General features: G+C 41.0%; 1 protein-coding gene across 4 annotated transcripts in view; it reads left to right on the top strand.

Moving 5' to 3' along the window:
- Positions 1-100: 100 nt before the first annotated feature.
- Positions 101-22605, top strand: part of AP1G1 (adaptor related protein complex 1 subunit gamma 1) — a 52194-nt gene continuing 29689 nt past the window's right edge. For 2 of the 4 annotated variants that reach the window (XM_040614891.1, XM_040614889.1), the window contains exons 1-4: positions 106-383; positions 15099-15302; positions 19913-20037; positions 22399-22540. In XM_040614891.1, the coding sequence (XP_040470825.1) occupies positions 15102-15302; positions 19913-20037; positions 22399-22540 (468 nt within the window). In that variant the 5' untranslated portion in view covers positions 106-383; positions 15099-15101. Of the gene's footprint in view, positions 384-2844; positions 2896-15098; positions 15303-19912; positions 20038-22398; positions 22541-22605 lie in introns of those variants that run through there. The other 2 variants (XM_040614893.1, XM_040614890.1) reach the window with 2 other exon arrangements.

The following is a 22605-nucleotide window of genomic DNA, read 5'->3' as shown; positions in this document are numbered from 1 at the left end:
ACCCGGCCGGCCTCGCCGCGGGACAGCGCGCGTCGTGACACCGCCCCCGCGTGACGTCATCACTGACTGCCACGGTAGTGACGGTCGGCTTCTCGCAAGGCCGACCTCGCGGATGCTTCCGCCATGAAAAATAGTGCGAGCTGCCTTTTCCGCCTCGCCGCCGCCGCTGCCGCGCCGTTCCCCCGCTGCCCCTTCTGAGGCTGACGCTCCGCTCTGCGCCCCCCCCTCCGCCTCCCCGCGGCCGGTAGTGAACGGCAGGCCTAGGGGAGAGCGCCAGCGTGCGGATCCCTCCGCCTGCGGTATCGGTGCTGCGGCCGCGCTGTCGCCATTTTGAATGCCTGGCTCCTGCCGCTGCTGCTTCCTCTGCTCCAGGGACCGGCCCGGTGAGTGCGTCTGTGGCGCCCTCCGCCCCGGTCTGCCCCCGCGTCGGTGTTCGCCGCTCGCCTGCTCCCCTCACTGCGCCGCTGGCCGGGCTGGACCTACGCTGCGGCGGCCCGTGAGTTCCCGGCCGCCCGGGGCCCCCGCATGCCTGTGCTGGCGCTCCTGCCCGCCATCGAGCCCCGCGGCCGGGCCGCCACAGCGCCAGGGGCACTAGTGCCGGCGGCAGCCGCCCGGTGTGCACCCGCGGCCCTGCCACCGCGGCCCGTGCCCCCCGCCTCCGCCGGGCCTGGCTCAGACTCTGCCCTGCGCTCTCGGGCCGGCTCCCGTCTCCAGCGGCGCAGCGGAGCGCCCCGGAGGGGCTCCGGCTTCTGCCCGCTGGGCAGGAGCTGCTGGCAGGGCTCCGCCGCCACCGGGCCCCGGGTGGTGCCGCCTCCCGGCGGGAGAGCGCGGGCCTGCGGGAGGTCTGTCAGCGTGGAGCAGAGGGACCTGGGCCGTGCCGGAGGCCCTCGGCGCCTTGGGAGCCCAGCCCTCCGCGCTCTCTCCCTGCTTGTGCCGCGCAGCTGCTCCGGGCCTTAGCTGGCATCTCTCGTACTTGCCGCGTTTGCGTGTTCTGCCGTTCCGTGGCTGTCGGTGGAAGCGAAAACTGATCTCTGGGCAAAGGCATTTGCAGTACGCTGCAAATACGGGTTTGTGTTAGCGGTAGACGCTGTGAGAATCGGTCTGTGAGGACAGTTTCAAGTCCCTTCTTCGGGATTGGTCGAGTTCTCTTTTTCTTTTTTCCTTCTCACAAGCTATAAGACAAATCATAAGGCTTTTTTATAGTAAGCATTGTTTGTAAAGTTGGAAGCTGGAACAGTTGTGTGGTTTACTACATTGTAAATGATGCTTACAAATGTTTAGTAGTGTATTATAGTTTCTGATGCTTGATATGTTAATGGAGCAGTATGGAATTCCAGTGGAACGCCTTTGGAAGGGTGACACTTCACGTGCATGACCAGAAGGTGTGTTTGACTTATACTTGCTTAAAGTAATATATCTATGTATTTTCCCCTCCATAGTGCCACTAGCATCTTACCTTTAAAATGGCAGAGATTTTTGTGTTGTTAACTTTTCTTTTACTTTTTCCCGTTCTGCTTCTGTGTGATAGTGCATGGCTGGTATTTCTGTGCCAGTTTTCTCCACCCCTTTTCTACACTATACTTGTTATTTTTTCCTTTGTTTATTGGCATGTCCTGTTCTATTGCCATATCCTTTCTTTTGCCTATATGTGCATGCTGGTATTTGGCACAGGATTTGAAAACTTTATTGGGTACCTGAGAACACAGTGAAGGTGAGAATATTTTTTGGTTTTTTTTCTGAGGGGTTCAGTGTGAATCCCTCATTTCTTCCATGGTGGGAAAAAGAGGGGAAGGTATTTAAATTCCTGTGAGCTGAGAAGGGGAAAGCAAGTCTGGGGTAATTGTTTTGTGAAGGGATCTTGCTATTCTGTCTCTAGTATGTAAGAGAACTTTCAGATTTCCTCCTTCTTTGACAAAAAAGCATTTAATTTTTTTTTCCCCTAAAGGTGGTATGATAGGAATGAAGGGTTCATGCAGTACTTTTGTTGCAGTGTCCCAGTGAGAGAATAAGGGATACCAAAATGTTCTGACTCTTGATAGCTCGTTTGTATGCAGAGTTTTGCAATGGCATAATTGTAAACTAAAATGAGGTCAGTAAGTTTGTCAGGCGATTGTGTAAAAAGGTTGTGAACAGTGGCAAAGGAACTGAAGTTGCCTGTTCTTAGGCACGCAGGTAGAGTGCACTGGTTATTGCAGTTCAGATTTGGAAAGTCACCTTTTAAAGTATAAGAGCTCATAAAAATCTTAACTGCTTCTAAAGTTGATGGCACTTACTCAGTAAAGCTTCTTGTGCCTCTTTAGTGTGTATATTTGGTTTTATTTTTGAGTTGGCAATGTATATAACTTCAGGAGATGGGCTGTTTGATTTCTTTGTATTTTTCAATAACAGGGCAACCTCTTCTGATGGAAAGTGATGTTAATTTATTCTAGATGATACTTAGCTATTATTTGAGAAAAAGGATCTGGGCTGCCTTGGTAGCAGTATTTCTTCATTGGAGGAGAGTTTTGGCATTAATAAGTGAGTATATGATGAGGCTCTAACTTGAAAAACAGAGTTAGGGTAGCGTGAGTACAAGTGAATCTGCTAATAGCACAAGTAGTAGTGTTAGCCTTTATCTGCTGTTCGACAGAGATGCTGTAGGTAAAATCTAACATTAGAACTTCCTAGGGCAGAGCTGAAGTTACCTGGTATATTGTAAAGTTTATATTAATGAATGTAAAAATGTGTTGTCTTGTCTTTCATCTGGCATTAACCAAGGTAAAGAAAGGTGCAGAGGTTTCTGTCACAAAGCAGTAGCTAATTATATTTTTTTTTATTAACTCTGCAGGCAAGTGAACGGGAAGTAAAATAACGAGATGACCTTACAGATCAAAATAGTTAGAAAACTAGAAGCAGGTGAGAAATACAAAGGTAATGTAGGTTAGTAGTGATTGAAGTATAGAACCAGAAGCCAGCAAATGTGGCATTCTGATCGTAGGTGTGCTTGCTCTTCCAATGCTTCATTTGTTAATTTCTAAAAAAAAGAGAAATATTTATTTTTTTTGACAAGTGTTGAGGTTAATATTTGTAATGGCTGTTGAAGCCAGTTCAGGAGTTGTTTGCTTTGGTGTATGTGGTGTTATGCAGCAATGGGAACCTCATCAAAAGCACTTACCTGGTCTCACTGACTTCTGTTGTTGGGCTGTAACCATAGGAAGTAAAGAAAAGAGAGGTAGGGGTGCGTTCAGTTCCACAGGCTTGTGGGATCTGTTCAAACTGAAAGTCTTCAAGAACAGTGTAACATCCCTGGTCACTATCCTGTCTCCTCTCTTGTCCTCTCAGCTTGAGCAGCCTGGTGGCGTGCATCTTGAATAGTCTTGTGCTATATTTCTAATTTAATGAATGTAACTGGAAATGGGATCATTGCTGCTTCTGAGACTTTTTTTTTAGCTCTTGGTTTGGGGCATTTTTTCCTTTACTTAACCTCTTCCCCCCTCATAGTGCCTTTGTATAATGCAGAATGTAACATTGATGCCATTTATTATCACCCTGTATTTTGAAGCCCCCTGCTGCCTTAACTTTTTTTTTGTTTTCTGATGTTACTTTCTACTTCCTAGTTCTCTGTTGTGTTAAAATAGCTTTTTCTCAAGAGAAATTTTTTTCTCCACTTGGAATGGTGTATGGGTGGTTGCTTTTTCACTCAACTCTTTTGTGTTGGCCTTTGCCCTTCTTTGCCCTTGTTGATGATGGTGCTCCTTGCTTAGGTGTTTACTGTTTTCTGTATAAATATTGATAGTGCTAAGCTATGTACCAATGTCTCTGCTTTTTTGTTTACAGCTTCATTTCTTTTTGCAGTGTGTATTTCTTCCTTTACTGCAAATATGTCTGTCTTTTCCCCCAAGTATCTGATAGAAGTGTGGAGGCCCACTAATAGTAGTATGGAGTTGAGGCTATCGATACCTTGTAGTTAACCATGGCAGTTACTCCTTCTGTGTATTCCAGATGTGTCTTCTGCTTTTGTGCGCAGGAGGCTTGAATCAGTGACATTGAAGCAAGCAGGGGAGTTCTGCTACCGCTTTCAGTTGGGAGTTGGGTCAGGCTTTAATTATGTAACTTCCTAAAAGCTGTTTTTGCTTGAGGAATGTGATTACTTATGTGTGTGTTGGGGTGGAGCAACTTACGTTGTGTATTTCAGAAGTTTGAAAACGTAAGCTTCTTTAGTCTTGGGTTGCTGTCTAAGATGAACTAAGTTCAGAAATACTATTTACAGGAAGAGCTATAACTGGGTGTGTATCTTGAATTGAAAATTCAGACAATTTTCCCAAACAGTGAAGCCCTTCTGTGAAAAATTCCATGAGCTTTGCTGGGTTTTTATGTCTTAATGTCTACAGAATTTAAGGCTAAATAATAATGGAATTTTAAAACTTGTCCAATCACATAGTAATTTGTCCTAAACAAGTTGTTCAACTTTTTTTTTAAGTTACTTCATTAATATATTGAAAAAGTGGTGTGAGGTGGGTGTTGGTGGGTTTTTTTGACATAAGCTAACATTTCTAAATAGTTTCCAAAGGGAAGGATCTCAAATCAATTGCACGTTTAAGGCTAGTAAGTTCTTTTGTCTTTACGCTGCAATTCCTGAGAGAGAAATATAGCTTCGCTGAAGTAAAACTTAAGCATTTTACGTGTGGGTTTTGGCAATATTAGTTACTTCTTGTAAATACAAAAGGTTATTTGGTGAACAATCATATTTGTATTCTAAGAGAGACTTCTAGTAAGGTTCTATACTTAAATATTTCGGGCATAAGAGTGTATTGAATGAAATCTGTAAGTTTGAAATATGAGAAGCTTAACTAGTAAAAGACTGTAAAAGGTGAGAAAGTGATTTAGAAGCATAACTTAGATGAAAACAGAATGTTTTAATATAGCACAATTTTTGTTTTCTTCATAGTTTTTCTTCACTTATGGGTAGTTTACCAGGAGTGAGTTGTATAAAGAAAGAATACCTTTTCCTGTTGGTCCAAGGGAAGAATTAATGAATAGCAGAGGTAGGAGAATTATTGAGCTAACACCTTTCGTGCAATCCAGAGACTAGGAAAAAAGGTGGAATTCTTTATTTTTTTAAAAGGAATTTAGACAGCAGCCACCGATACCACTGGAACTAATCTGAGGTATCCAATTCTTTCAGAAGCTTTGATCTTGATAGTAGGCTACTCTAACAAGCAAGGCCTTCAAAATGAGAAGGGGAAGCAGACTTGATGAAGTAGAAGAATTTTGCGTTTACTCCTACCAGTGAATATTAGCGGGTAGGCTCTTTCCAGGTAGTCGAGGATCACTCCTGATTTCTAGAGCTTGTAGTTTGCAAAGAAATGGCGTAGAGAATCTGCTGCTGTAAACAAAATGAGGAAAGAGGTAACTACTTTTGAAAATTGCCTTGTCATTTATGTTAATGTGCAAAGAATAAAAACATATGCCTGTACTGGTGAAAAATGCTAACTGGTTCTGAAGAACAAGACTTGCTGCTTTGAAGGAAGTTATAAGCAGCGTTTAGACAGTGAAGTTTAAACTTCAGGTCTGTTATTACTAGATGATATGGTGGTTCCCTCTCCGTTAGTTATCTTGTACAATAAAATGCATTTTTCTAATATAGAGAAGTCTATAAAATTTAATTTTTCATGGCAGTTTGTTATTCAATAGTTTTGTAGTTTTCACCTGAAGCTGACTTTTCTTAGTCTTTCACACATAGTGTAAATTTCAAGATTTCTCATTTCAAGACAAATTATATAGTCAAAATTAGATGATCACCCAAGTGTTTTAATTATTCTGAGCTCTAAATTGTTTATTCCTAATTATACTTTGCTTTTGTAATTCTCCAGTATTTTTTTTTGGTTCAACTCTTGTTACTCTGTTTTATTGATATATAGCCCCAGTTCCCTTCTTTAGTGAAGTGTGTGTGGTTGTGTATCAAGTCCCAGTAAGATTTTGATGCCATAACTGTTTTGACTGCTTTGGCAGAGCCATGCTATGGTTACTCTGCATATTGTCCATACTCTGTTTATACGATCAGGAAAATCATAAATACTTGCCAATAAATCATCTTCTAGGGCTTGCTGGAGCCCTTTCCATTCTTTGTGTCTTTTACTGTGCTGTGGCTTCCTAGAGTGACAGCTCTGTATCCATGGAGGACATGAGACCTTGTGCCTGTCTTGCAATTACAGCTTGTCGTTGTGCTCAATGAGTCTAGTCTCCACTCACGGATTGCTTGGCAGCACGTGTGTGGAAAAATGTTTGTTTCGTGATGTTCTGCAATCTGTCAGAATCCTAGAAAATTAATACATAAGTATGGCTGAGAGCTGATTTCATTAACTAAGGGGAGGGCAGGGCACTTCTTATGTGTGTATAACCACTAGAAAGGAACAAGAAGAGTGGAGTTGTTGCTGTCTTCTTTCAGTTAGCAGTGTGTTGGTTTTTTTCTTCGTCTGTACATCTGCAAGCACATACTGGTTTGAACTACATCATATGAAGTGGTTGCTGTCTTGTGTGAATTAATATTTTCCGTCACCTCTTTTGCCTGTGTTTTCACCAAGTCTGCAAAATGCATGCTTCTGGTCCGCCATCGTGCCATTTCAAGTCATGGCATTGTGAGCTTACTGGTTAAGGTACGGCGTGCCTGTGGAGAGGAGTCATCCCGAGGAACATGGGGTCATCCAGGAAGTGGTGTGAATGCCTTCCTGAGTGTGAAAATATGTGGACCTCAGAAAACTAAAGGAATTTTCTCGGGGGGTGAGAGTGAGACTGAGGTTCTGAGTGACTTGATAAAACGTTGTGATCACATGCACAAAACCTGGTTTGTTAGCTTGGATGTAGGTTTATTAGCTTTCCTGACCCATACAAGCTATGGATCTTTGCCTGATGACCAAGGAACACATGATGCTAATCTTAGAGCTCTGGGAGAGACTAACAGGCAGGATGTGAAACACAAGTGCTCGGACATCCCCAGCTCCTTCATTCAGATGTTTGAGCTGCACGTGCAGCTGTGTTTTTTCAATTAAGTGGTAATAATCTACCCCAGCAGTCCCTGCTGGCTTGGCTTCTCCCAGTTTTGTAGTTATTTAGTCAGTAGACCTTCTGTCTGTCAATACCATCTTAATGCTTGTCACCTGATGTAGTCAGTGATCTAAGAGCTGCAATTAAAGCTTTTGTAGGCAACACATGGCTCTTCAGTTGTATGTGTTCTGCATGTGCCTCTAGTAGGAGTAGTAGGAAGCCATTCTATGCATTGTAGTGAAACGGGCCATGTTTGTTTCACCTTGCTGCTGCTTGTGATAATGCTGCAGCAACAGAGGCATTTAAGCTATTGTGCCTGCAGAGTCCCAGGGCAGTCTGTATTATCTGTGACGTATAGGTGGGACCTGAGACGACAAGCTGGTCTAGGAGAACTGATTTGCTGGTGGTTATGTGGAAGGTATGTCTGACTGTCTTTCAGATGTGCCACAGTTTCTGAGAGATCGAGTGAAAAAGGAAGAACTGCTTAATATTTTTTGAAGGGTTTTTTTATGTTCCTAAACAAACTTCTTGATCTTTCTTCCTGTCTTTATTCTTCTTCTCAATTGATGTTCATAATTCTTTTTCTCAGTACCTCAGCATGGATGGGATGCATTAATTTTTTTCTTACTAAATACTCTGGTGACACTTAAAGACCACGTGCCTGGGATAGAACTCTGTTTTGTTGGTATATGTGATACATGGCAGAGAGATATGCTAGAAGTCTGACAGATAACCAAATGTGTAAAAAAAAAAACCAAAACCAAACAAACAAAACAAAACCAAAACAACAACAAAAAAAACCCCAAACCAAAAAAAAACCAACAAAACCCAAACCCAACAGATTAATGGGGGAAAAAAAGAAAAATTATTGTTGCTTACATCAGTGCTTGTGGATATGTGCATGTGGAAAAACTGAGATTCTCATGTTGAAATCTGTGAGAAATACTCCCAAATTGAAATATCACAAGAACTCTTGGAACAGATAGGTAAAATTAGTAATAAATTGCCAATAGAAAGGGAAATTTACCAGTATCTCTGAAGGAACACAACATTGTTCAACTTGTAAATCTGATATGTCACTCTTAATCAATACTTTATTTACAACAAGAGTATAGGTGATGGTTTGAGTGATGCCAAGGACCTGGGAACTGTGTGGTTCTTGACAAATTCTCAGTAAATGTATAAAGGTTGTCTGCATTATAGAACTGTTGGATTTTTCAGAAATCTTGACAGAGACTTTAACCAAAAGCTTTTGTTGTGTTGTAGCACAGTTTTTCAAGGGAGGTCTTACTGTGAATTAATAGCTAGCTAAGGAGGAAACAAAAGTGACCAGACAATGATAGAAAATCTGTCTGGTTTTGTAATAGGAAGTGGTTATTGAGAGGCACTCTGTGAAACTGTGCCGTTAGGCATGTTCATAAAGTGATCTGGAGAAGAGGGAATAGTGAGGTGACTGTTTCATCCTAAAGCTGTGAAAGGATATTGTGATACTAAGGAAGAATGCATTAAGAATGTAAAACAAATTCATTGTCAATAAATGCAAAGCAGTGCCTATGCTGGAAGGAAATTACTGCGAAGGTACATGCATAGTGAAAGGCTCTAAATAAGTTGTCACCAAGTCAGAGGCCTTAGAGCTCTCTGTAGGATCTTTATACAAAATGCCAACTTAACAGTAGCCAAACAGGTGAAGCGACTTCAAACATTTTTAACGTTCTAAGAGCAAAGAAAAAAAGTCTTTTATGTGGACTTGTGCATCTGTTGCTTGAGTACTTTTTATAGGTCTACTCTTTGTTTTTGAAGAAAGAAAAAAAAAACTCTGAGAGGTGCAGAGTCATATGAAGGAATTGCACAATGTTGTGCAATGGCTCCATACAGGAAGAGATTGGAGTAGGACTCTGCTGCCTGGAAAGGGAGGTGGCTGAATGGTAGATACAATTAAAGGCTGTAAAATTATAGATGGCATAAAATTAGTTAATAGGTGATTAGTACTTCCTTTCTCATGGTGTAAGAATTTTTAGTATCCATTACTTGGTCAGACAGCAGGTTTAAAGCAAAAGGAATTTTTAAATAGAATTTTTAGTTAATTATCACCATGGGTATGAATGGGATAAACATTGGATGCTTTCAAAAATTGATTAGGTAATTCCATAGGTCTGTAGAGAGGTGCTATGTGGAAAGGTACTGTCTGTAGTTCAGGAAGTCCCTTAAGTTGCAGCAAACCTTGGGAGCAGGGAAGGTATCACGGAGATGTATTTTCTCTGTTAATTCCCCTATATACCCGCTGCTTCCCATCCTGAGACTGGATACTGCGTTGGATCAGGTTTGTGCCTTACTGGGCATGGCGGCTGCATGTTCTCTGCAGTTTCCCATTTATGCCCTGCACCGCATCAGTACAGGGCAACAGATAGCTCGTCATGCCATCTGTTAGTGGGAAAACGCTCACCACATTGCTGAAACTGCTTGGGTATATGTGTATTTTGTGGTGTGAATAGTGATACTTGACAGAAAATCAGGAGGAATTATGCAGAATATGCCAGCAGACCATTAATGTGATACAGTAGACACTGGAATACTTGGTAGTAAGTTCATGTTAATCTGTTCTGGAATGTTTCTGAATTTGAGTGTTCTCATGTCGCAAGTTTCTTCACACCTGCAAACTTAAACTTACTTGAAATGTTGGAAGATTAAAAACAAGATGAGATTTCCAGTGTGTTAGTGTGCAGAAGAATCATAAAGTTGCTGAAGGAAGAAATCAAATACCTGGTATAAGAATTGCTTGGTCATAAGAGAACGCTTTCTTGTGGAAGGGGGGAAAAGAAAAGCCACCCTGATGCATTGCATGAGAATTACTATAGCACTGAAATGCTGGTAGTGTGTACAAGAAAGAAGCTCAAGCCCCAGGAATAAGCATGTGAAATGATTTGTGAGGGTGTGAGGGGGAGACATTATTTTATATAAATGAGTGTGAAGGTTTTTTTTAGGGAAGAATTGAAAGCAAAGGTGTATTTTTAAAAAAGCAGAATGATTTAATATTGACTTAAAAAAATAAAAGAAGACTGAGTATGGAGTTGCACCACAAGGATGGAAGTTCTGAATGTTGGAAAGTAAATCATAGCTTTGTCTTTTGCCCATCAGAGCAGTTCTGAATTGTTCTACCCTTATCAGGCAGGAAGCCTGTGTCATACACAGTTGCTCTTAGGAAGTAGTTCAGGCTGGACTGTGTCTGTAGTAACTGCGCATTAGTGTGTTACACAGATGAAAAGTGGAGGTAGCCTCATAATTTGGCTATCATCTGATTATGAGTCTTGTTCTTCAGTTCTTTGCTTTGTGAAATGCTGCTTTCTGCTTGCTTTCCTGTGGTTGTCATGTGAGGAGGAAAAATAATCTTTACAGTGTGACTTGCTGATTATTTATGCAATGACATTTGTGAATACAGACTGTTTGTTTTGTTCAGTTGCTGAGTGATGTTTGGGTGAAATCATATTAGATCTTGTTTTCATTTTACTTGCCTTCTCAGTGAAGTAGGAAGTCCTACCTAAACACTAGAGAAGGTTGCAAAATAAATGTTAACAAAAAGCTGCACTTAGAACATATGGTAACTTTGTTCAGTGCTGTTTTCCCATTGTCTAAAACAATTTAGGTGGTCTGTCCTTTTACTTTCTGTTGTCCAGGGTCAGACTTAACATGCTGAAGTCTTCTATGGGCATACCTACAGAATGATTTGGTCCCATGGCAAGGAAAGCAGTGTGATCATACAAGTCACAAGCTGAAGTTATCAGTCTTTCAGTAGTTTGTAAACCCTTCAAATACAGAGTAGGAGCAAAAGAACCTGTGATACCAAATCAAGTTGCTGCCAAACTTCAGTTTGTTTGCAGACTATGTATTGGTGTTTCAAAAAGTTTCCAAAGAATTCTTTCCTTAAAATAAAAAGTGTCAGTCATGGTTTTGACTTGTAACTTTGATAGCCACTGCCTATCTTCTCAGGATCCAGTAGGGTTTTAGATCAACTTAACTAGGGTGCAGAACCATAGCCTAAGTGTGGTTTACTGCTGGAGGGAATGCTTTGCCTCTTTCCCACTCTCTCGGGTCTCCCAAAGCTGTATGTTCTTGCTGTTGCTTTTGTGTCTGCACAAGCCAAACTGATGTGTCTGAAGACTGCTCATCGGAGGAAAAGCAGCAAGCTGGTTTTCAGATCTACAGGTTGCCTCGTGGTGCATTTTTCCAGGAATGCCAATGTCAGCACAATGGAAGGACAAGAACCACTTGTTTCAGCATGAGCCTGCACATGGGTGATCTTAGTGATTGTGAACTTACTGCCTATAGACTGCAGAGGAATGTTCGTGCAGTAGTGTGCTTTTATTTTTTTAATTTCCCAGTTTTCCAGCAGGAGTGTGGCTTATCAAAATTAGTTTAGAACCAAGTGATATATATGTGTATGCGTGTAGTAAGTGAGTCCAGGCTTAAAAATTAGGAACTTCAAGCAGACTGTTGCCACACAGGAAAGATTTTTGGGTTTATGATACTGTTATGTGAAAAGCACAAGCTGAGCACTTTGTAGCAATCAGAACCCCAGAATGAGTGTTACCAATTATTGGGGAAATAATAGGGAGCAAAATAGAAGGCATTTTAAACAAATAAATCAATGGCACACCTACCTCTTTAGATGCTGTGTGTAGCATTTTGCTTCTCTCCCCCTTCAGAATGGACACAATTGTAGAATGTGCATGCAAGGCAACAAAGGTAACGGTCATTGAAGGGCTTGAATGTGAGGCTGCATTTTTTTGCACTGGGGAGGACGAGGGAGGGATAACAGCCGAAGTGTGTAGAATGTTTGGGAGCATCGGTGGAAACAAGCAGTTGGAAATGCAGAACAGAAGTAGCAGCAAGGTCTCCATATGTCATGCGGTGAAGCTGTGGAACTCAAGCTGTGTCCTGCAGAGTGCTGTTGATTCGAGAAGTTTACTTTGGTTCCAGATAAAATCAGAGTGGTTTTTTTTTTTTTTCTGTCTCTGGAAGTTCGTGGGCTACAAATTGTTGAAGATTGCATTCTGAAGAGGTATTGCTGCTACATGTTTGCCCTGTTGGTACACTCTTCCCTAGGCACTTGCCCTTGTCAGAGAGTACTGAACAGGCTGGAGCTTTGATCAGATGTGGTATGGCCATTTCTGATCTGCCTTCTGCCTTTTTTGCCCAGTTAGGACAGTGAAAGGTTGGCAGATCATGTTCTTAATGTAACTTTGTAGGTTAAGTTGAAGACTGCTAGGGAAATAAAGGGTCAACTTGAATTAATTAAGAGTAGTTTTTATAGGAGATAGAGACCACTTCCAGTACGACCAAATAGAAACGTGAACTAAAGCAAATGATGTTACAAGAATTCATAGAATTTGGGAGGAGGCTGTGTACCACCTTATTGCAGAATAACTTCCTGGGTAGACAAGCTTTGTGCCTGAAGTTTTATTCAGTTTCAGCTCTGAAAGCAGACTCTAAGAATAATCTTAGCAAACAAGTTTTGGGGATACATAGTAGGGTGTAATTAGCAGCATGTTAGCAAGTCACGGGTGATAGCACACAGTTAATCTGTTTGTCCCTTTTCACTAAGTAAATTACCACAGAGTAAAGCAATACAACCAGACAACAGCCAGGAAACAACCAGACAGTAGCTAGGAAACAGCTAGTATGTGCTATATTGGAACTCTAGCTTTCAATAATTAACTCTTGCCTGGTTACCTTCATTTTATATGCCATTTAAATCCATGGGTGTTAGTTGTTTTCCTCCCTCTTTTTTTTAATAGTTCTGAGTTGATCATTCTGAAATTTCCCAAGCAAGCTATTCATCAGAGGCAGGATTTTAGAAAGGTGTTTTGCTCTCTCAGGGTAGGAAAAGGATTTTATTATGCGTGGATAAGGGGCAGTGTGGCAGGAAATGGATAGAATTAAACTACCTTTTATTTGAGGAGCTTTGAAACCTTAATCTTCTGGCTGACTTCCTGTATGAGTGCTGGGGAGTTGTCTTTTATTTTGAGGATGTGTATTTTGTTGCACTGGTGAAAATAGTCTTCCACTTTGGCCAGATAATGCTTGCAAAAGTGATTTTTACATGCTTCTTTGAGACTTGCTTTTCAGCATCTGAAATCTCCAGAGACTCTGTACAATAGCTGTGGGTCAGTGTACTGCTCCTAGTGCTCTGCAGCATTTTCGTGTTCTGTTTGCCGCGGTACTACAACCTTAACTTGCTCCTGGCAGAGCACACTTCTACCACTGTCACTTGTACTTTTAGCTGAAGAGCAAAGGTCTGCATTAAGGCTTTAAAGAGTCCATCTAAAGCCCATATGCATGCAGATATGATGTTGCATGCGAAAGATCTTTTCAGTGTAGAAACGTTACAAGCTGCATTAAAAGAACAGGACTGCCACATTCAAAGGCCTTATTTATTGCATGTTCAAATACTGTTCTGAGGACAGATTTCTTAACTTCCCCGTGACCATTTCTGTGATGCTTGTTAGTATAGCATCTGAATGCATAGTAAGTATTAATTTGTTCGTACCACAGTAATTTGAGGAAGTGTTATATATTCCCAAGGCAAGACTGAGGTTTAACATATCAATAATCTTGATCCTACATGTGTCAGCATCTTGGGGCAGAGTTTCCTTATGCAGAAAGAACATCTCTTCCATTTTCAAAATTGAACACTTTGTCTCTGTAAATTCAAACTTTCTAGGTATGAAGATGGGAAAAAGAAATGTGAAGGGCCTACATGGTTTTGACTGAAGATACTTAGTGTTATGTATCAGTTCTGTAGGAGACCAGATTTATAATCCAGATTTAGAGCTGAATTCAGCTGCCTTACTGAGGCCACCTTTACGTGTTATGCATGCATCTCTCTCTGCTCTTCTGCAGAAACAAGTCCCCTGCTAACTCTGTATGCTTCCCAGCCTGTCTGTTCTGTGCTGTCATGCAAGCCAGTTAGTGCAGCATCTGAATAACATCTTTTTTTCTGATATGGCAGTGTTTAAAATGTATGACACCATTTTGAGAGGCCAGTGACCCAGACAAAAACTGCAGCAGACTGCCATGGCAACTTTTTGTAAGTTGGTGTGACATTATCTGTTATCAGAATGGCTTAGGTATATTTGCAGTCTAACGTGCATGAAGGAAGACTGTAGAGATGCTTGCATAGTCTGATCTCACAGAAAATCAAAAGTTGGCTTTGGTGAGCATGAGCTGAAAAGTTCTATTGTTGAATGTAATTTTAAAGTTTGTCTTTTTTTGGAGAGACGTTTTCCTCTTGGGGGTACTCAGGAGACTAAATTGCTCTCTAGGTCAAATGGCTCCATCAGTACTTCATCTGGTGAAGTGAAACTACTCGGAGTTCATGTTGAATGCTTTCTTGCACACAATTTTCATACCAGTGCCACCAGACATTAGTGTGGCAGACTTGTTTGTTTTAGAAAGGATTATTCACTTTGGGGTGTAATAAAAGGAAGGTGTCAACTTGATTTACTTATTTCTAAAAGAAGATTCTCTGAAATTCCACACAGCTAAGATTGCTCTTCCACCAGCTTTTTTCTGTTGACTTCCACACCTCTAAGAAAGAGGCATGTATGGCACAAGTTTACAGGATTTTTGAAGCATGGCTATCTGAAGCACTTGTATGAGATCGTGTGGAAGTTACTAAATGGCGTTGCTTTTTGTAAAGGATTTCTGTCTGAAGTTGTTGTGATTTTGGGATCAACTCTGTCTTTGAAGCCTGAGTTTTCTAGAGAGGCAAATGTTGTGAATGAAAGCATACCTTGGTGAGTGCCGTTTCTGCCAGTTTCAGGTGAGGAATCATGTTATATTCACCTGGCAGCTAGCTCAAAGCATAGTAATTCCCGTTTCTAATGTTCTGGAAAAGCAAATACGAAGTTCCATGAATACCTCTGGTTTTCAAGTTTATTTTTAATCATGCTACTGAAGCAGTCTGCATTTTCTTAATTGTAGGATAAGAAAGAAAAAACCAAAATATGTTAAAGTGTGAGACTATTATGAAGCCTTTAGGTGCAGTACAGGGTTTACAGATCTGTCTTTTCTCCCAGAGGATGCCAGCCCCCATCCGACTGCGGGAGTTGATCCGGACCATCCGGACAGCAAGAACCCAGGCAGAAGAGCGTGAGATGATCCAAAAGGAATGTGCTGCTATCCGGTCATCCTTCCGAGAGGAAGATAACACATACAGATGCAGAAATGTGGCAAAGCTGCTGTATATGCACATGCTGGGATACCCTGCACATTTTGGACAGGTAGGTCAGAGTTCAGTACTTGTGCTATGTGCATATGCCAGTCTGCTTTGTTTATTTGGGGCACATTGACATGTTTGGAACATTCTTAGCTGTGGTTTTGGTGTTTGCTCTTCGCAGTGTTTTGAGGTCTGTCTTCACATATCTTCTGAACCTGTGTGTGTTAGTTTTGACAGTGAGATCTGCTGTTTAGAGACATATATTTTGTCATAAAACTTAGGGTTAGTGTGCTTTTGCCACGCTGTCTGCTCCTCACTACCCATGTTTCTGCAGAGTAGTAGTTCTTAAACCACAGTCCAATACATATGGATATTTCTAGATGAGTTCAAAACAGCAGTTTGGAGTTCTGTCTCTGATGGAAATAACCAGATGCTTCAAAGGAGGTTCTATACCCTTTTCCTTCTAAAGCAATCTATTCTAAGCAGGTAAGAGCTGGTCTGTTTCCAGCAATAAGAAACTGGTGTTCCTTATCCCCATCTTAGTGAGGTGACTTGGAAAATGCTGGTATGAATTTTCCATTTCTGGTGTATTTTTGACCTGCTGTGTTTGACACATTGTGGAAAAGGGAGACAGGAAGATGGGAGTTCTTGATCTACAAGATATTCTTCAGGTTGAGCTTTTCTTAGTCTTTGGGGCATAGCCTGTTTTGCTTAAAAGTCAGTAAGTGTCCTGTCAGTAGTAATCTAACCTGGACCTTCCATAGAGCTAAAGAAAAAGTCAACTTGTTGTATCCCTTAAAGTAGCTTTGTGTCTTGGGAGTCTATCATTCATGATTGGATTTACCAATCCTGACATGTCTCACTGAAACAGTGAACTCAAAGCACTGAAATCAAATTCCAGAAAGTCTTGTGTTGGGGAGTGAGTCTGGACTGTGCTATTGCATATGAAATGCATCATCGTGTTTCTGCATCATTGGATTCTTCTGTCGGCATAGGAGTTGTTGCCTAAGAGCAAGTGAATTTGAGTATTATCCTGTTCTTAACACTTCACATAGCCAGGCTCACTGGTCCAAGACAGAAACTTCCTATCACAAAAATTAAGGCACAACATCTAAAAGCTGCAAGAAGAATTAAGTGTTACAGAGATGTGTCATCTAGAATTTCTACATTTGACTGATGTTAGGAACGTTTAAATTTTGTTGGGATTTTAATCTTGTTGCTCAAGTATTTAATTCTGTATATGGAAGATTAGACCAGATATCTAATAATTTTTCAGTTTCTGCTTTGGTCAGTAATGGTAAATTACCTCCTCACTCAGTGGAAGAAGGATGAAACAGATTATTCAATATTTATTATTGCTGGGGTTACTACATCTCAAACAGAAACATCTGTGCTGACTATTTTGGGAATAGAGTACTTCATTTGATGGCCTTGTGTTGTGGTTTAACCCCAGCTGGCAACCAAGTACCATGCAGCTGCTTGCTCACTCCCCCTCACCCAGAGGAGCGGGGAGGAGAATCAGAAAGGAATGTAAAACTTGAGGGTCAAGAAACAATGTAATAGGTAAAGCAAAAGCTGTGCAGGCAAGCAAAGCCGAGCAGGGAATTCATTCATCACTTCCCATGGGCAGGTGTGTGTTCGGCCATCCCCAGGAAAGCCGGGCTCCATCACACGTAATGGTTACTTGGGAAGACAAATGCCGTAATGCTAAATGTCCCCGCTTTCCTCCTTCTTCCCCCTGTTTATATGCTCAGTGTGACGTCATATGGTATGGAATACCTCTTTGGCAAGCTTGGGTCACTTGTCCTGGCTGTGTCCCCTCCCAGTGTCCGGTGCCCCTCCAGCCTTCTCACTGGCAGGGCCCAAGGAACTGAAAAGTCCTTGATTTACTATAAGCATCACCCAGCAACAACTAAAAGCATCGGTGTCCTATCAGCATTATTCTCATATCAAATCCAAAGCACAGCACTGCACCAGCTACTAAGAAAAAAAAAAAATTAACTGTATCCCAGATGAAACTAGGACACCTTGGTTCTCATGTAGTTTATCAGCTGCACTTTTCAGGAAGGTGCAGGGCCCAAGGCTGAAAAGGGATTTGAACAAGCGTTGTCCAAGTGAGTAAGTTACAGACCTTTGCATGTCCTCAGTGCTTTATAACTGGAAGGAATCTAATGTTTTGTAGATGGAGTATGGTTTGTGTGAGTTGAGGACCTGTTAAAAATGCATGCTGTTCCAGTAGTGGAGTTTTATAGACAGACAGTCCAGCATTGTAGATGGGAAGTTTCTGAGAGTGACAGGATAAATATGCAGGAAATATGTTTTGGTGAAAAACAGAAGAGAGCCACAGGCTGTGTTAGACAGTCTCTCTTAAAGATGTAAGCAGACATCTGACTTCAGCTAACAGTGTGGATGGGGTAACCAATGATAAGAGAATTTAGAGAAGGTGCAGGGGTAGTGAATGGTTGATCTACTTACTTCCAAGGCAGAGATCCTTAACTTTGACCCAGGATATCTAAAAAAATATAACCATGAGCACAGTATTTAGCCAGTGTGTGCTGAGATGCACTGAATGGCAAGCATGTGCAAAGGACATTTGTGTGAGTTTAGTAGTTGTCAGGCAGCCTTAGGCAAGTGGTCAAATAACTTCGTTATTGTCATAGTTTCTACTTGCAAAAAAATTCTGGTTGGAGGGGTAGCTAAAAACTTGGGTAAGCTGTAGTCTGGCTACGTGCTTATATCTAGCTTTACTGATGTATCTGTTACAGTGCTGATGTAACAGATTTTAATTGTTCCTTTGAATGAAATGGATGTAATGGTATCGAGATTTCTTCAACTAATTAAACTTAGTAAGAGCATCAGCTGATCATGTTTCTCAGTATTGCTGTGCATGAAGCTAGTTTGCATGTATTTGTATAAAAATGAAACAAGAACCCATGAGCCTTTCACAGGGTAAATTTCAATATCTTTCAAATTCAAAAGTATTAGAAATACATCTTATAGTATCTGTTGCAGCCATCAGTTTTCTTCTGCTTTTTCTTAGTCATTAGTCTTCTGCCTTTGTGGGCTCGTATACTGTAGCTTAGATGTCATCAATTCTACATTGCATTTTTGCAGAGGGTTGTATAAGAAAGTATCTTGTAAACCTGGGGTAGAAAGTTGGTTCAGAGGTGCATTATTCTCTTTACAGAAAGCACTGGAAAGATAAGAGGTTGCTGTCTAGTATTCCGTACCTTATTCCCAGTTGATCTTGCCCATTTGTGCATTTTCAGTTATCCTTGTGGATGACTGTTCTTACTGTTCAGAGGTGTTTCTTTATTCTAGATTTTCAGTGCCTTTAAACCTAGCAAATGGAACTCACTTTCAAGCTTTTTTTTAAATCAGTTTGGCACCCTGCGGTAGCTGGGTGTTCATAATTGACAACTTCTTGCATAGTTGAGTTGAATGTTCTGATGCCATGCAGTTGTGACAACTTGTCAGTGGCTAGGCCATGGCACTTACTTTCTCTGGCACTTCAACTTTAGTTTTCTTACCAACATCTGTGCAACCTTACCCTCCTGGTGTGTGTGTGTGTGTGCTTCTTGCATATCACCTGTGTCTGTTGCCCTGTTCAAGCTTCCCTATAGCTAGGGACCATGAAAAACTTCATGATATCCTGAATTTTTGCCTGTGCATGCCCCTTTTACTACTTTTAAAATGGATCTGTTGCAAGCTTTGTCTGACCCCTCCTTAAACACACTGTGTATGCTTACTTGCTGCCCTAGCTAACTTGTAAAACAGACTAAACAGGATATGTCTGTGAGGGATAAGTCTCTTACCTGTTTTGAGAAGCCATTTCTGCTACTACCTGTGTGTAAAGTAGATATTGATTATACTTGATTAGTTATCTGGTAGAGAAAAATACCTTAGTGTGTAGTAATGTCAACGTTATCTCTGTGGTTGGTACCTTTTTTTTTGCAGTAAGAAAGTGTTAAGTTTTTTTAAATTGGTTAGCAATTAAATTCTCAATCAGCTGAGTGCAGGTGGCAACTATGTGTGTTATCTTAGGGACCTTCTATATGCTACTGAACAGTTGACATTTCTATATGGTGAAAGGGAATCTCGTAGTGGCTACAATGCATATGATTTTAGTCAAACTTCAGGTACTCAAATAGAGGTTACAGAGCAGCACAAAAACTGTGGTGTGGTGGGGTTTTTTTATGACAACATACAAATCATTGATCCTCTCTGGTAGGTAGATGGACACATTTAAGCCTGGTTCAGAAGTTTCCAGTGCATATCAGTCATGACCTATAATCTAGATTTCCAGATCTTTACTATTTTGTTTTTAATGATGCATCTCTTGTCTCTATAAATACGTTATCTTTTACTTCTGTGATTTGACATAAGCCCACATATCTGGTATATCAGAGGTCATGGAAGGCCAATAGTGTCTGGCTGCTTTAAGATGCAGGAGCTGCTAGTGACTTTCCTGCTGGCTTGCTGGGAGCTTTGGCAGGTCATTTAAACTTTCTTTGGTTTTGACATCACCAAAATGGGAGTAAAATATACTCTTAAAAATGCATTCTGAGAGACCTAAATGAGTACACATCAAAATTCAAAATGTTTCTCCTCTAGCTAAGAAGTAGTTTAAGCTAATTCTGTAATTTTTTTTCTTTTTTTTTTTTTTTTTTCCAGTTGGAGTGCCTCAAGCTCATTGCCTCTCAGAAATTCACAGACAAGCGCATTGGGTATTTAGGTGCCATGTTGCTGCTGGATGAGAGACAGGATGTCCATCTTCTTATGACCAATTGCATCAAGAAGTAAGGGTACCACCTCTCTCTCCATCAACACATGCTTTAAGGTTTCAGGATCTGAAAGTACACGCCTGACAGTGATATTTTGAGTACTTTAGGTTTTTTCCCTTGTGTTAGAAAAACTGGTATCTTCAATTTGTTGTATGCTGTTGACTATACAAGACTCTTCTGGTATTGTACTGTATAGGACAATCCTGTCTAGCTTGCTTAAAGAGGAAGAGAAGATAAAATTGCATTGGTCCTGACAAGGTGTATGTGGCAAACCACACTTCATGTAACTACTGTTATAGAATGGCAGTATATGTTTCTAGAGGTCATGTTAAGATAAAATCAGGAAGATGAAATGACCACAGTAAGTGGCTCAGCCAGTGCAGAAGACCTCTAATTGTTCTAAAGAACTCTACCATCTCTGTAAATTAGTTATCTTCTAGCTTGCGGTAGGGAGGAGCCAGGCGAGTAGTAATGCAGCATCAGTAATGATCCATGCACCTCTTAAATGTGATTGAATTGGAACATTTTTATAACAGTTATAAAATTTTGTAGGCTGGACTGGCCATCATATACCACAAAGTCATATATATTGCTGCAGCCATGTTGTCCTGTGTTTATTTACTTGACTTCTGTTGACAAGCTCTAAAGAGTTGTCTGACTTCAAGGATCAAGGCTGTATATCCTGTTTTCTTTTTAAGCTTGGCCTAACAGTCCTGATGAGTGGTCTTGGAAGCAAGGCAGCAACTTGGGATGTACTGTCTACTTGGCATCTTGCTGAAAGCAGACAAGAGGAGATGGGAAATAATCTGGGGTTTGGGTTTTTTTTTTTCTTAGCAAAATGCTGTTAATCCGGGACTGGTTTACATGATAGTTTAGTGGATGATGATTGGTGCATTTCCAATAACACTCCTTTTCAAGGTGGACGGGAGCAGGAGTTGAACAGCTGGGTTCTAGCTGATTTACTCAGGGGTCTGCTTAGTTTCTGTGGTGTGTCTGGTTTTATTATTTAACCAAGCTACTAGGTTAACACCTCTTTTTTTTTTTTTTAATGCTAAAGTTGTGTGGTACAAGTGTAGTGAGTTTGAACTGGAAATGGGTCAGACTGAAGCTGAGTAAAACTGGTGGAAACCTTCGCACCACCTCAGTGGGTTGTTTATTGCTTTCTCCTTTGGCTTCTGTATCTACCCCTTTGTCTTGCTTTTATCTAGACATTAAGGTATTTGATTTATGGCATTGTCTTTCATTACTCTGTAGGAAGACCTATATTTTAGATACAGTAAAGTTGAGCACCCTTGTGAGGCACATACTTGCTATACACGCAGCTTTATTTAGCTGCCAAAAACTTGTTAAAGGAAGGAGACAAAAACCCAACCCATTAACCCATTTAGTGGCATGTGCAATCTGTTCCTTCATCTGCATGTTGCCATAGCTGCTTGATGTTACAACCAGAATAATGTCTCTTGCTTTTCTGCACGTTGTACGCATTTGGTTACATACCACTTGTTTCCCCAGCTCTCCCATCATGCAATCCCCAGCTCCCCTCACCTCCCAAACCAGGAACCATGTTCTTTACTTTCTTCAACACTGAATCCTGGATTCTGTGGTGACATAATTACCAAATAGTCTGATGGAAAAGTAGTGTAGAAATCCATATTAAAGCTGTTGGAATTGCCATGTGGAAGCTCTTATTGTCTTGTATTAGTGTGACATTGGTAACTGGCCTCATGAACAGCATCTGCCATTAGGTGGTTTTACTTCTTGTTGACCGCTTTCCACAACTTCCTTGGGTATATGAATAGTTAGTATAGCTAAACAAAATTCCTGTACGGATTATTTTTAAGGTGTTTGAATGGTGGGGTTTGGTTTTTACTCAGGATAGAGGATATTTTTACATAGATTTTAGAAACCAAACAGTATATAAAATGCAGAAACTAAAGCCTATCCTAGAACATGTTTAAACTGAGACAACCCACAGACGGAGTCACTGCAGGGCTGTACTTCATGTTAGGTTCTTTTCTGCATGCAAGTTCCAAAATAGAATGTTTTGTCTTTTGCTTTAGACGTTTTAGTGGAATTCTGTGTGGTCGTCCCTCTTCTTAGCAAAATCCCTAGATTACCCACCTGATAGTTTTAACCAAATATTTTATCGTTATAATTGAGGATTTGAAGTGGAAATAGTAGCAAACCCTATGGTATGTGCACTCAAAGCTGCTGTTGCTCCTCAGTCATGCTCCCAAATAGCTGAGAATCTGGAGAATTCTTCTGGGCCATGTGTGCAGCTGGTTAGATGACTGCAGATATAGATGCCTTTTCTTGTGTGTTCAGGTTCTCTGTGTGCATGCTGACTGGCTTTGTTTTTGTTGTTCTTCTTTACAGTGACCTTAATCACAGCACGCAGTATGTGCAGGGGCTGGCACTCTGCACTCTTGGCTGCATGGGCTCCTCAGAAATGTGCAGAGATCTTGCAGGAGAGGTGGAAAAGCTCCTCAAAACTTCCAACTCCTATCTTAGGAAGAAGGTACTTCAGAGAACTTTTGAATGCTTTGTTACACATTAAAATGCAAGATTGGTTGGATACCTTGC

The sequence above is a fragment of the Falco naumanni genome, chromosome 15, assembly GCF_017639655.2.
Source record: "Falco naumanni isolate bFalNau1 chromosome 15, bFalNau1.pat, whole genome shotgun sequence".
Taxonomy (NCBI): Eukaryota; Metazoa; Chordata; class Aves; order Falconiformes; family Falconidae; genus Falco; species Falco naumanni.
This window is presented reverse-complemented; position numbering and strand designations above follow the sequence as displayed.